This window comes from Ovis canadensis, chromosome 3, assembly GCF_042477335.2.
Source record: "Ovis canadensis isolate MfBH-ARS-UI-01 breed Bighorn chromosome 3, ARS-UI_OviCan_v2, whole genome shotgun sequence".
Lineage (NCBI taxonomy): Eukaryota > Metazoa > Chordata > Mammalia > Artiodactyla > Bovidae > Ovis > Ovis canadensis.
Genome location: NC_091247.1, coordinates 130,513,181 through 130,528,951, shown reverse-complemented (window position 1 = coordinate 130,528,951; position 15,771 = coordinate 130,513,181). Strand labels below are relative to the sequence as shown.

Here is a 15,771-nt window from a genome sequence, read left to right as displayed (position 1 = left end):
GGTTCTATGAAGACCTACAAGACCTTTTGGAACTAACACCCAAAAAAGATGTCCTTTCATTATAGGGGACTGTAATACAAAAGTAGGAAGTCAAGAAATCCCTGGAGTAACAGGCAAATTTGGCCTTGGAATGCGGAATGAAGCAGGGCAAAGGCTAATAGAGTTTTGCCAAGAGAACACGCTATTCATAGCAAACAACCTCTTCCAACAACACAAGAGAAGACTCTACACATGGACATCACCAGATGGTCAACACCGAAATCAGCTTGATTATATTCTTTGCAGCCAAAGACGGAGAAGCTGTATAGGTCAGCAAAAACAAGACTGGGAGCTGACTGTGGCTCAGATCATCAGCTCCTTATTGCCAAATTCAGACTTAAATTGAAGAAAGTAGGGAAAACCAATAGACCATTCAGGTATGACCTAGATCAAATCCCTTATGATTATACAGTGGAAGTGAGAAATAGATTTAAGGGACTAGATCTGATAGAGTGCCTTTTGAACTATGAACTGAGGTTCGTGACATTGTACAGGAGACAGGTCAAGACCATCCCCATGGAAAAGAAATGCAAAAAAGCAAAATGGCTGTCTGGGGAGGCCTTACAAATAGCTGTGAAAAGAAAAGAAGTGAAAAGCAAAGGAGAAAAGGAAAGATATAAGCATCTCAATGCAGAGTTCCAAAGAATAGCAAGGAGAGATAAGAAAGACTTCCTCAGTGATCAATGCAAAGAAATAGAGGAAAACAACAGAATGGGGAAGACTAGAGATCTCTTCAAGAAAATTAGAGATACCAAGGGAACATTTCTTGCAAAGATGGGCTCAATAAAGGACAGAAATGGTATGGACCTAACGGAAGCAGAAGATATTAAGTAGAGGTGGCAAGAATACACAGAAGAACTGTACAAAAAAGATCTTCATGACCAAGATAATCATGATGGTATGATCACCCACCTAGAGCCAGACATCCTGGAATGTGAAGTCAAGTGGGCCTTAGAAAGCATCACTACGAACAAAGCTAGTGGAGGTGGTGAACTTCCAGTTGAGCTATTTCAAATCCTGAAAGATGATGTTGTGAAAGTGTTGCACTCAATATGCCAGCAAATTTGGGAAACTCAGCAGTGGCCACAGGACTGGAAAAGGTCAGTCTTCATTCCAATTCCAAAGAAAGACAATGCCAAAGAATGCTCAAACTGCTGCAGAATTTCACTCATCTCACACACTAGTAAAGTAATGCTCAAAATTCTCAAAGCCAGGCTTCAGCAATACGTGAACTTCCAGATGTTCAAGTTGGTTTTAGAAAAGGCAGAGGAACCAGAGATCAAATTGCCATCATCTGCTGGATCATGGAAAAAGCAAGAGAGTTCCAGAAAAACATCTATTTCTGCTTTATTGACTATGCCAAAGCCTTTGACTGTGTGGATCACAATAAACTGTGGAAAATTCTGAAAGAGATGGGAATACCAGACCATCTGACCTGCTTCTTGAGAAACCTTTATGCAGGTTAGGAAGCAACAGTTAGAACTGGACATGGAAAAACAGATTGGTTCCAAATAGGAAAAGGAGTACGTCAAGGCTGTATATTGTCACCCTGCTTATTTAACTTATATGCAGAGTACATCATGAGAAACGCTGGGCTGGAGGAAGCACAAGCTGGGATCAAGGTTGCTGGGAGAAATATCAATAACCTCAGATATGCAGATGACACCACCCTTATGGCAGAAAGTGAAGAGGAACTAAAAAGCCTCTTGATGAAAGTGAAAGAGGAGAGTGAAAAAGTTCGCTTAAAGCTCAACATTCAGAAAATGAAGATCATGGCATCTGGTCCCATCACTTCATGGGAAGTAGATGGGGAAACAGTGGAAAGAGTATCAGACTTTATTTTTTCAGGGGGCTCTAAAATCACTGCAGATGGTGACTGCAGCCATGAAATTAAAAGACACTTATTCTTTGGAAGAAAAGTTATGACCCACCTAGATAGCATATTCAAAAGCAGAGACATTACTTTGCCAAGAAAGGTCTGTCTAGTCAAGGCTATGGTTTTTTCAGTAGTCACGTATGGATGTGAGAGTTGGACTGTGAAGAAGGCTGAGCACCAAAGAATTGATGCTTTTGAACTGTGTTGTTGAAGACTCTTGAGAGTCCCTTGGACTGCAAGGAGATCCAACCAGTCCATTCTGAAGGAGATCAACCCTGGGATTTCTTTGGAAGGAATGATGCTAAAGCTGAACCTCCAGTGCTTTGGCCACCTCATGTGAAGAGTTGACTCATTGGAAAAGACTCTGATGCTGGGAGGGATTGGGGGCAGGAGGTGAAGGGGACGACCGAGGATGAGATGGCTGGATGGCATCATGGACGATGGACTTGAGTCTGAGTGAACTCCGGTAGATGGTGATGGACAGGGAGGCCTGGTGTGCTGCGATTCATCAGTTCGCAAAGGGTCGGACACTACTGAGCGACTGAACTGAACTGATTTTCTTATGCATTTTCTCCCTAGTATCACTGAATATGATCAATCCTTAAGATATCCCAAAAAATGAAAAGATAGCAAGTGGGCCTGTCTAGTAATAGAGTGAAAGTGTTAGTTTCTCAGTTGTGTCCGACCCTTTGCAACCCCATGGACTATAGCCTGCCAAGCTCTCTGTCCATGGAGTCTCCAAGCCAGAATGCTGGAGTGTGTTGCCATTGCCTTCTTTAGGGGATCTTCCCTACCCAGGGACTGAACACAGATCTCCCATATCCCAGGCAGATTCTTTACCATCTGAGCCACATGGGAATCCCATCGTATCACAAAATGACTTGTTTTGGAAGTTTTATGCATTTTCTAATCTGGTACAGTATTTAAATCCCCACACTCCAAACCATTTCTTTCATTGGAATAATTTGAGCTTTGATAAATTTTCCATCAATTAGGTTCTATTTCTTTTTAATTTTTGCCCTGAACTTATTTTACTAGGACAGTTAGGTTTTCAAAATCTGTAGCCGTATCCACATAACCTTACCAGCAGGATGCTTCCTTGGAATGTAAAGCATGTCTCTGGTTTTTCAGCTTCTAATCTCTGTAGAAATATTTAATGCATGTTCATTACTCTCCCACTGGTCTTCTAAACTGCCCTGGTCTGTCTTCTCTCTTTGCTTCAGTGCATACTTCCAAACTGTTGCTGCTGTTTCGTGTCCCACTCTGTGCGACCCCGTAGGTGGCAGCCCACCAGGCTCCTCCGTCCATGGGATTCTCCAGGCAAGAGTACTTCCAAACTAACCTTCCTAAATTGACTGTCATGTTTTCTTCCTGCTTAACACATTCAGTGTAACACCACTGCTTACACGAGGAAGTTATATCCAACTGAATTCTTAGTAATTTTCTCCTTCAACTTCTTCATCTTACAGATGAGGGGTAGAGGTTCCGCAGGAAGGAAGCAATGTGCCTAAGACAAGAGTGACTTGTAGGGCTCTAGTGGTGGAACTGGTTCCGCTGAACCTTACTGTTTCCCGCTTGGCCTCCGTGGCCCAACATTCAGGTCCCTCACTGATGTGGGTCTCCTGGCATATTTCTTACCTCCTACCGGCTAGAGCCTGGATGATCTGTCCCTGGTCTACTATGTCTTTGTCTTTGCAGATGTCTCTTCCTTCCTGTATTTAGAATGTCCCTCTCCCTTGCAATTATTAAGTACTCATTCACCCACAACACTAAATAAGTATTTTAAACAAGTTACATTATCCTTGCATAGTCTTAATAAATCCACCAGCTCAGTTCTCTGATTCCCACTTTACCTATGTGGAAATTGAGGCTAAAGAGGATTTGGTAACTTGCCCAAGATCGCTGAATTAGCACGTGGCAGGACCTGGATCCAGCCTGAGCAGTGTGTCCCCAGGACCTGCTGTGAGTCCTTCGTCAAAGTAACTGCGTCGAAGGAACAGCTTATCTTCCTAGTTCCAGGCCAAAGGCTCCCTCTACTCTATCAAATTTCTGCAGTGCTCACCATGCATAAGAGAAAGAGAATTTATCACAAGGTTATCTGTGCTTTTTGGATGCTATTCAACATACTATGAATGTTTATAAAGTAAAATAATAATTCATGAAGTGGCCATAAAAAATATACAACTTGACTTCCTAATTTCTCTTCCAAATGTGATTGGAAATGAACCAGTGCATTCCAAGAAAGTAATAATGTGGAGACTGATCGACAGATGACTGCTGAGACCAGCACAAATCCCAGAGCCGGGATCTGTGTGCTCACTCGCACTGTGTGCTCATGTCTGTGACCCCGAGATGCCAGGTAACCCCTCTGAGCCTCCATGTGTCGTTCGGTAAAATAGACCCAATAATATGTATCTTGGTTGTGGCAGAGACTGTGTACCAAAACCTTTTAAACTTTTAAAGCATTTTTCAAAAATAGTATTCCTTTTCAGCTCCCTTGGAAACTAAATATCAGTACATCAGTTTAAGGCAGAAGTTATTATGCTATACTGCCACCTCCCCACCCCCCACCTCTCCACCGTCCCCACCCCCCCACCACCAAGTGGTAAGGTTTCTTTGACTTCTTTGCAGCAATTTTTACATGTCAATTACTAATAAAACAGAATTGGCCAGCGTATCTTTTACATTTTCTCTGCTGTCTTGGTACATACATACTCAGATCATAAGTTTTCTGAATACTAATTTGGTCAGTTCTGTATTTATTTTCTGATCATGTTAACTGTGCTTAAGGAAGGGGGCTAGATTGTCAAGCACCTGTGTTCAGAACACCCACCATTTCGTGCCATGCTTCTCCATCTGGAATGGCTTTCACTTACCTGGTTGGTTCGTAACAAAACAGAAGGGTGCTGCTCATTCTGATTCCAGCTTTTATACCTGTGAAGCTGTTGGCTCCGCTTTCCACCGGGGCTTCCATAAAATGATGAGGTCCATCTGCTTTTCAAATATGGGGGTGAAGATCCACAAGACAAAAGAAATCCTGGAAGCATGGTGGGAAGTTTGACCAAGAGAAAGAATGTTAATGTGAAAAGTCACCCTGAACTTGAAGAATGCCGCCTCCTGTGGTAGCGCAGATGTGTTCTCAGTAAGCAGTGCAGACTTGACTGTTTTCTTGGGGGTGGCACGAGGAGGGATGCTCGTGAGCCTCACAAGTGGGAAATATCTAGGACAGTGTGCAGAGAGTAGATGGGTGACCATGTGTAGTTGAGCTGAGAGGTAACGGAGGCGTGGCTGTCAGAGACCTGAGTTCTAGTCCAGACTTAACAGGTAGTAGTCATGTGACCTCAGTCAAGTTATTTGACCTCTTTGAGTCTTAAGTTCTTCATTCATCAGTTTAGCAATACTATGTGAAAGTGATTCTGAGGGTTGGATGCGATCACACAACGTAAGCCCATAATGAACACAGTGCTAGAACATGGTAAGTATTTGGTAAGTGTTAGGCTGGAGGCTGAGATGAGTGTGAGGTGGTTCCATTGGATGTTGGATGGTAGCACGGATAATGGGATCACCTACTGCCTTGGCACCCCTCTGACTGCATATGCCTTTACCTAAATTCTTTTCTCAGCAAATTGTTCTCAAATTCTAGAAGCTATTGGCAAAGCCAAGACGAAACATAAGGGCTGTGTTCTGGGAGTCTTGTCAGAGATGAACTAGTCTGAAAATATGTACCAGGTTCTAGCTCACGATGGAGAATAGTGATGATTTTAGAAATAGGGTAAAGCGGAAAATGAGTTTGCCAGAGCAGGTAGACCCACTGAAGATGTAATAGAGCAAAACCACTTTTTTTACATTGTCTATTGTTTTAAGACCCAGCGGGCTAAGTCAATTTGTACATAGAATAAATGGGCCATATTCTACAGAAGGAAATTTTAACTGTGCTAGAAGGGTGAGATGTCAGAGCTGGTGATATGTAGAAAAGGAGACAAGTGAACCGAAACCTCTGTAACTTACTAGATCTTGTGCCTTGGAAGTCAGTTTCCAGTATAGCTCTCAGTAAAGAATATGGATTGTTTATGATGCTTGGCACACTCATCTAAATTCTTAAATTGACTCTTAGAGACAGGTACTTTTTCTTTTTCTTTTTTTAATTGGAGGACAACTGCTTTACGATGTTGTGCTGGTTTCTGCCTTACAAAAGTGTGAATCAGCCATATATGTGCTTATATTCCCCCTGCCCAGTCTCACCCCCATCCCCACTCTGTGATAGGTCATCGCAGAGCACCAAATTGAGCTCCCTGTTATACAGAAGTTTCCCACTAGCTAGCTATTTTATACATGGCAGTGTATATAGGACATGGATACTTTTATCTCCACTTTACAGATGAGAGAAACCAAAGTCGAGTTTAGATTTTTTCTAAATTCCCTGGTTCTAAATCAGGTGCTTGTTCAACTTATGCCACAATGACTGATGGAAATGGGTTAGATATTTTTTGAAAGTCTTTAAGAGAAGCTAGTTAAACATTTGAGGCATCTCAAACGTTCAGTCCCAGGCAAGTAGGTTACGTTATATCACAAAACTGAATCTTTCTAAATTAATTAACTGATAAAGCACGTGCAGCTTATAAGTATCATTGTTCTTTTGAAACTTCACACTTTTTTTTCTAGGATTAACATAGAACAGTAGTTCTCTAACTTGAGCACACATCAGAATCACCTGGAGGACTTGTTTAGTACGATTCAGTAGGTCTGGCGTGGTCCGAGGCTTTGCATTTCTAACAGGTTCCCTGGTGCCATTGATGCATCATTTGGAGGACCACTTACGAGAAAAATACACCGTGTTACTGATCCTTCGGAGGAATAAATAGGAAAATAGTCCTGAAGGGAAATTCCAAGACCACAGATGGAAGCTGAAATTCAAATCATGTTTCCAAACTCAGTAGATTATAGTTAGCCACCCATAACTGAATTTGGAGTGAAAAAAGATTTGTATTATTACTTCATTTCTGGAGAGTGCTTTTGATTGCAAAGGGAAATCAAGAATGAAAAATCACTATGTATGTAAATGTTGAAAATCAGTGGTAATTTAAAAGCAAACTAGGTTTGCAGGTGTTTTTCTCTAAACCACTAAAAACAATATGATTAACTGATGTGTATGGATTTTCTTACAGATTTTTTTTTCTCTTTTGGTCTCTGTAGGTGGCAAATCTTCCAAAAGACTATATGATAACCCTCAAATATGTCCCCGGGATGGACGTTTTGGTATGTAAACTGTACATTTCTGGGTTTCATTGTGGTAGCTGACAAAAGAAACGGGGTCATTCATATTGAGATAGGAAACTATCTGCCATTTAAGAGTTTGCTAATTGTCAGAATTTGAAGAAGGTATCTTTGGAATTTGACTTGTATATTTATATTTTTTCCTCAGGCAACTGCTAAATTTTGGTTTGGTTTGAACATTTCAGCATGTGTCTCCCCCCTATACTCCCAAAGCATGGAAGATCACCTTCTTTATAGCTAGCCACTGACTTCTCTTTTTCTTTCAGCCTTCCTCCAAGCAAAGGCTCACGTGTAAAATTATGTAAATTACTTTCATACCTGAAAAGGTCCTATATAAGTCTCCTATTTAATTTGAGAACACAAAATGTTTTATCTCTGAACTTATTTGCAGTGTGATTGATTCTTTGAAATTTGCAGTAAAAATGTAGCCATGATTGTAGGTACGCTTTTATGACTGTAACCAAGAATTTTCATTGATTTTCTAATTACGTAGTGTTAGTATTAAGTCATGAAGAAATATTTCACATATAGGGACTAATGTAATGACTGTGGACCCGTCACATAATGTCAGATGTTACCATTTTGCAATATTTGTTTCAACTGTATTTTTTAATTGGAGTATAATTGCTTTGCAATGTTGTTTCTGCTGTGCAATGAAGTGAATCAGCCATGCGTATACATATATCCCTTCTCTCTTTGGATTTCTCTCCCACCTACCTCCACCCCACCCATCTAGGTCATCACAGAGCACCAAGCTGAGCTTCTTGTGCTTTTATATATAAATAGCAGGTTCCCACCAGCTATCTGTTTTACATATGGTAGTGTATATATGTCAATCCTAATCTCCCAATTCATCCTACCCTTTCCCCCATCCCTCTTTCCCCTCATGTCTGCAAGTCCAGTCTCTGCCTCTCCCTCTCTATTCTTGCCCTGGAAATAGGTTTCAAATGTACTTTTTAATAGTGAATCATGATAAATTAAAGCCCTGTATATACCTCTCTCCTATACCCTTAAATACTATTTTTTCTCTTAGGGAGAGCTTATCTCTTAGGAATAAGTATTCTGAGCTGGAGTTTCTCATTCCAATGCATGTTTTCAGGGCTTGACATGAGGGTACCATCCCCTCGGAGTTGTGTTGAGTGTAACCCCACAGTAGCCCTACTCTTTCTTATATTTTGATAGCAAACTCTACATCCATATATATATAATACCATGTTTTGCATATTTTCATATTTTATGTTGATACCATTATAATGCATATATGACTTTACAACTTGCTGATATTTTGCAAAATGCTTTTGACACATAATATGTTCCATGTTGATTCACTTTACTGTATTGTGTTCCTTTGAATTAATTTAAAACCACTTGGGTTACTCTCTGCTCTGCAAATTGACATCTTTCTACAACACCCAAAATACTTACTACACATTGACCTCTTGCAAGTTGACTTTGAGTCTTTTCTGTGGACACATCCATCAAAATTATTACCTGTTCAAGTGTGTTAATAAGCATGTCACTAAATTGTTGTTGTTCAGTTGCCAAATCGTGTCCAATTCTTTGCAAGCCCATGGACTGTAGCACACCAGGCTTCCTGTCCCTCACCACCTCCCAGAGTTTGCCCAAGTTCACCATTGAATTGGTGATGCCATCCAACCATCTCATCCTCGGTCACCCTCTTCTCCTTCTGCCTTCAATCTTTCCTAGCATCAGTGTCTTTTCTAATGAGTCAGCTCTACCATCAAGTGGCCAAAGTATTGGAACTTCGACATCAGTCCTTCCAAAGAGTATTCAGAGTTGATTTCTTTTAAGATTGACTGGTTTGATCTCCTTGCAGTCCAAGGGACTCTAAAGAGTCTTCTTCAGCACCACAGTCAAAAGCATCAATTCTTCAGCACTCTTCTTCATTATCCAGCTCTCACATCTGTATGTGACTATTGGAAAGACCATGTGAAAATGAAAATCTCGTGGTTTGTCTGACTCTTTGCAACTCCAGGGACTGTAGCCTGCCAGGCTCCTCTGTCCGTGGAATTTACCAGGCCAGAATACTGGAGTGGGTAGCTGTTCCCTTCTCGAGGAGATCTTCCCAACCCAGGAATCAAACCAGGGTCTCCTTCATTGCAGGTGGATTCTTTACCAGCTGAGCTACCAGGGAAGCCCTAGACTTCACTATATGGACCTTTGTCAGCAAAGTGATGTCTTTGCTTTTTAACACTCTGTCGAGGTTTGTCATGGCTTTCTAAGAAGCAATCGTCTTCTAATTTCATGACTGCAGACACCATCCACAGTGCTTTTAGAGCCCAAGAAGAGGAAATCTGTCACTGCTTCCACCTCTTCCCTTTCTATTTGCCATGAAGTGATGGGGCTGATGCCATTATCTTAGTTTTTTTTTTTTTTTTAAATATTGAGTTTTAAGCCAGCTTTTTCACTCTCCTCTTTCACCCTCATCAAGAGGCTCTTTAGTTCCTGTTCGCTTTCTGCCATTAGAGTGGTATCATCCACATATCTGAGGTTGTTGGCATTGCTCCTGGCAGTCTTGATTCCAGCTTGTAACTCATCCAGACTGGCAATTCACATGACGTGCTCTGCGTATAAGTTAAATAAGCACATCACTAAGTGCTTGTGCTTAAAATGTCTTCCAAACTTTGTACGGTTGTCATTTCAAGAGCATTCTCTTGAAAGGCATATTTCTTTTCATTAGTCCTTGCTAAAATCTTTACTATCTACTAAATTCCTTAGAACTCCTTAGAACATGTACCTTGTTGTTGAACCATGTACCTCTTTGTTGACCTAGCAAGCCTAGGTCAGTGTCTGTCCTAATAGTAATGTAAATTTTATAGCAGCCTGAACCTTAATTAATCTAATCATCTGCTCACTCAGCAAGTATTTGTTTAGGGAAAACTAGCAACATTCAGAAAATAAAGATCATGGCATCTGGTCGCATCACCTCATGGAAAATAGATGGGGAAACAGTGGAAACAGTGCCAGACTTTATTTTTGGGGGCTCCAGAATCACTGCCGATAGTGATTGCAGCCATGAAATTAAAAGATGCTTTCTCCTTGGAAGGAAAGTTATGACCAACCTAGATAGCATATTCAAAAGCAGAGACATTACTTCGCCAACAAAGGTCTGTCTAGTCAAGGCTATGGTTTTTCCTGTGGTCATGTATGGATGTGAGATTTGGACTGTGAAGAAAGCTGAGTGCCAAAGAATTGATGCTTTTGAACTGTGGTGTTGGAGAAGACTCTTGAGAGTCCCTTGGACTGCAAGGAGATCCAACCAGTCCATTCTGAAGGAGATCAGCCCTGGGATTTCTTTGGAAGGGATGATGCTAAAGCTGAAACTCCAGTACTTTGGCCACCTCATGTGAAGAATTGACTCATTAGAAAAGACTCTGATGCTGGGAGGGATTGGGGGCAGGAGGAGAAGGGGACGACAGAGGATGAGATGGCTGGATGGCATCACTGACTTGATGGACGTGAATTTGAGTGAACTCCGGTAGTTGGTGATGGACAGGGAGGCCTGGCGTGCTGCGATTCACGGGGTCGCAAAGAGTCGGACACGACTGAGTGACTGAACTGAACTGATGGAGCGAGCACTTTATGAGACACTTTAAGAAACAAACATCCATCCATCAACTAACCTTACGTTCAAAAACTAGTAATTACGAGGTTGGGTTAGCTGGCCTTTTTATAATGCTTTTCTATTTGAAAAATGACTTCACATTTTTATCTCCCTGGATGGTTAGAAAAATATGCAAGCAGGATGGCTACTGTGATTCTTATTATACAAATGACACCCTGAGCTTTGTAAACCAGAAGCATTTTGACCAAGGTTAAACAATTAGAAAGTGATAGTCTTAAAAAGAAATCCTAGGTCATCTGACTCTTAACCCTTCGTGTGGTAATCTATTAATAGCAAGGCAAAGAGTTCTCAGTGAAGCATCTAAGTAATAAAGACATACCCTGTTCCTGACTATAGAAACACTTAGGCTGGGATTGCCAAATTCATTTAAAGAAATCATGCAACTCTTTGAAAAACAATGTGTTAAACTGAAAATAGCAAAATAGATTCTTCTGTGCTGGTGTAATCATAGATTGTGCTGAATCATAAATTTCAGTATTGGCTGGTGCTAACAACAGCTAAACTTATAAAAATTAAACGGATTCATTGCCACCTATTTTTTCCGCCTTGTTTCTGTAATTGAGAAAAGTCCACTATTATTTGGTCTTGGCACACCGTCCTGGCACAATTGGAGGAACTCTGTTCTTGGCTACCGCAGTTGGCAAGAAAAACAAACCCGAACACAGGGGTTCGTATGCTTTGTTTTACCTTCATTTAAAAATGTTAGTTTCTTCTAAGACCAGAGGAGTTTCCCAGTGGAGAGGCTCAGGCTTATTTGTCAGTGGTTGGAGTCCAGGCAGCCTTATCTTTTGTCTTTAAACAATACAGGGTGGAGTGGGAGCCAGAATGGGTAGCAGAAATATTCTCTGGGGCCAAACCAATAAAATTCTGCTGGAGGCACTGGGCAGAAGAAAGCTCTAGAATAGAATACTTTTTGTTTTGTTTTGTTTTAAAAATCAACTAAATACTCCTGAAAAGGGGAGATTACTTTTCTAAGTGCCTTTTTAGAAAATTACCCAGCAGATTGTCTCTCACAAATAGCCGGGTATGATCCACTGGTTGGTATTTAAATCTAACGATAATTACCAATTTTAGTTTAAACTCTTTGAAACTATAATATTGTCAGACTTAGGATTTCCTTTAAATTCTTAGCCTAAAAATCCTAAATGTTTCTTATCCTTTTCATTTACTAGTCATGTAGAAAGAACAGAAATAGAGTTGCTGAATCTGCAGTCATTCTGACCTCTCTAAAATGATATAAACTATGAGTTGCTTGTGGTATTGGCATAATAAAGTTAATCTGCTTTTAGTTAAATTACGTACTTAACCACTTTTTATCTAACTTTTTAGTTGAAATACTTTCGAATTTATAGGTTATAAGAATATTCACCCATATACCTTTTAATACAGATTCAATTGTTTTTAACACTTTGCTTCATTTGCTTTATAAATTCTTGCTTTCTGTATGCACATATCTAAACCCCTTGAGTAAGTTGTATACAAAATGACTGTTTACCCCTAAATACTTAAGTGTGTGTTTCCTAAGTATTTTCTCTTACATAACCACAGTTGTCCACTTGAATAAATTTAGCAGTAACTAAAATACTTCAATCTGTTGGCTGTATTTCAATGCTACCAAATTTTTCCGGCACGTTTTTCTTCTGGTACAAGATCTAATCTGTTATCATGATTTGCATTTTGATACTATGTATGATCGGCAGAATAATAGTCCCCCAAAGATGTCTCATGCTGTGACTATATTACCTTTCATGGCAAAGAGTCTTTGCAGGTTTAATTAAGGATCTGAGGATGGATAGGGTATCCTGGGAATATCCAGGTGGACCCAATCTAATAACATAAATCCTTATGAGAGGGAGTTTAGGAACCAGAGAGAAGGTGTTACACCACTGGCTTGGAAGATGAAGGGGCCACAAGCCAAGGAATGTGAGCGATCCCCGAAAGCTAGAAAAGACAGGGAAGGGGATTCTTCTGTAGAGCCTCTAGAGGAAACACCATGTAATCTGTGGTCACTTTGATTTCAGCCTGTTATTGTTGGTCAGTCACTCAGTCCTGTCTGACTCTATGCAACTCCACGGACTGCAGCATGCCAGGCCTCCCTGTTTTTTACCATCTCTCGGAGCTTGCTCAAATCCATGTCCATTGAGTCAGTGACACCATCCAACCATCTTGTCAGAATACGCATCCCAAGGTGTGATGCTACATTAAGGCATGATGTGTCCTGTGGTTATCACTCCCAGAGGCACAGTGTCCATCTTCTTCCCATGGTGCTGCTTGTTTTAATCTCCTGGTTCAGGTGTCCCACTATTCATCTGTATTTACTCAAAGATTACTAAGCAGCAGTCTTTGGGAAGATACCTGAAGACCATATATATTTCTTCATCAAAGTTTCTCTTGTAGATTGATTTTTACATGAAGCAGTCTTTACTGTCATGTCAGTTTTTATTTTTTTTTTAAGTCAAGGTTAAGCAAAGAAGTCATTGGCAATACATAATGTTATTCTAAAAATATGGATCCCAGCCATCTCCCCTTTGCAGCACCCTTCCTCCCTTCTGGACGATTTCACTTTCTCAACTATTCATACCTTTTTTTGCTGGTCTGCCCCTCTGGGTCTTCTCACAAATCCCTCACCAATCAAGGGACTTATTACTTGATTTTTCAACTCTTCTTTAAAAGACAGTGGTTCTTCAAAACAAATACACCTGGTCATTTTATCCCTCTTCTTCATATACTTCAAATGGTTGCTTTTAGGAAAAGAAGCTCCTTAAACATGGCCTCCAAGACTCTGGTGATCTGGCACCTTTCCAGATTCTTCTTCAATCCTGCAGCCTCACATGTTCCCTGCTGCCCCTGTTCCTTTCCTGCAAGTCTTTCTCTGAACCTAGTGTGCTGGTCAATCCTTTTCTTTAGATAACTCCTCTTTCATTTTCTTTTTTATTTCTTCTATGATTTTTCTTAAAAAAAATTTTTTTTTAAATTGAAGCATAGTTGACTATTTCCAGGAGATAGAGGACAGGGAAGCCTGGTGTGCTGCAGTCCATGGGGTCGCAAAGGGTAGAACACGACTTAGCGACTGAACAACGGTAGTTGATTTATAAATGTTGTGTCAGTCTTTGCTATATAGCAAAATGACTCAGTTTTTTATATATATATATATATATACACACATTCTTCAATATGTTTTTCCATTATGGCTAATCGAGAATACTGGATATAGTTCTCTGTGCTATACAATAGGACCTCATTGTTTATCCATTCTAAATGTAATAATTTGCATCTACCAACCCCATATTCCCTCCCCATTTCCTGGCAACCACAAGTCTGATCACTAGGCCTGTGAGTCTGTTTCTGTTTCGTAGACAGGTTCACTTGTGCTGTATTTTAGATTCCATATATAAGTGATGTCATGATACTTGCCTTTCTCTTTCTGACTTACTTCACTTGGTGTGAAGTTCCATCCATGTAGCTGCAAACGGCACTATTTTGCTCTTTTTTATGACTTAGTGGTATTCCGTTGTGTTTATGTACCACATCTTCTTTAGCCATTGATGGAGATTTAGGTTGTTTCCCTGTTTGGGCTATTGTAAATAGTGCTGCTATGAACATAGGGGTGCATGTATCTTTTTGAATTGTAGTTTTGCCCAGGTATATGCCCAGGAGTGGGATTGCTAAAGATCATACGGTAGCTCGATTTTTAGTGTTCTGAGGAACCTCCATACTGTTTTCTGCAGAGGCTGCACCAATTTACATTCCCACCAACAGTATAGGAGACTTTCCTTCACTCTGCACCCTCTCTAGCACTTGTTGTTTGTCTGACAAATTCATTTTCAATTTCACTTCTTTAAGGAAGCCTTTACTCTCCTTGAGGAAGCCATACCCTCATATTAGAAACTTCTAATAGTACTCCTCAGAATGGTAGTGCTTTTGTTTATTTGTGCAAGTATTTAGTTGTAATCTTCTATTTACCTATAAACTCCCTGAGGGCAGGAGTTGTATATTTTGCTCGTCCATCCTCACAGTCCAGTGTATGACTATTGTTGTTCAGTTGCTCAATGGTGTCTGACTCTGCAACTGCATGGACTGCAGCACACCAGGCTTCCCTGTCTGTCACTATCTCCTGGAGTTTGCTCAGACTCATTTCCTTTGAGTCAGTGATGCTATCCAACCATCTAGTCCTCTGTTGTCCCCTTCTCCTCATGTCCTCAATCCTTCCCAGCATCAGGGTCTTTTCTAATGAGTGGGCTTTTAGCATCACATGGCCAAAATATTGGAGCTTCAGCATCAGTCCTTCCAATGAATATTCAGGGTTGATTTCCTTTATGGTTGACTGATTTGATCTCCTTGCTACCCCATGGGACTCTTAAGAATCTTCTCCAGCACCACAGTTTGAAAGCATCATTTCTTCAGTGCTCAGCCTTGTTTATGGTTCAACTCTCACAGCCTTACATGACCACTGGAAAAACCATAGCTTTGACTCTACAGAACTTTGTTGGCAAAGTGATATCTCTGCTTTTTCATATGCTGTCTAGGTTTGTCATAACTTCTCTTCCAAGGAGCAAGCGTCTTTTAATTTTGTGGCTGCAGTCACCATCTGCAGTGATTTCGGCACTCAAGAAAACAAAATCTGCTACTGTTTCCACTATTTCCCCATCTATTTGCCATGAAGTGATGGAACCAGACACCATGATCTTAGTTTTTTGAATGTTGAGTTTTAAGTAATCATTTTCACTCTCCTCTTTCACCTTCATCAGAGGCTCTTTAGTTCCTCTTAGCTTTCCACCGTTAGACTGGTATCATCTGCATATCTGAGGTTGTTGATATTTCTCCTGGCAATCTGGATTCCAACTTTTGAGTCATCCTGCCCTGCATTTCACATCTGCATATAAGTTAAATAAGCAGGGTGACATTACATAGTGTTGACATACTTCTTTCCCAATTT

At 40.5% G+C, this 15,771-nt stretch overlaps 1 protein-coding gene across 6 annotated transcripts in view; it reads left to right on the top strand.

The window, feature by feature from the left end:
* KITLG (KIT ligand) overlaps positions 1-15,771 on the top strand; it is a 130,901-nt gene that overhangs the window by 50,867 nt on the left and 64,263 nt on the right. For all 6 annotated transcript variants that reach the window (XM_069584159.1, XM_069584162.1, XM_069584160.1 and 3 more), the window contains exon 3: positions 7,109-7,171. In XM_069584159.1, the coding sequence (XP_069440260.1) occupies positions 7,109-7,171 (63 nt within the window). The remainder of the gene's footprint in view (positions 1-7,108; positions 7,172-15,771) is intronic.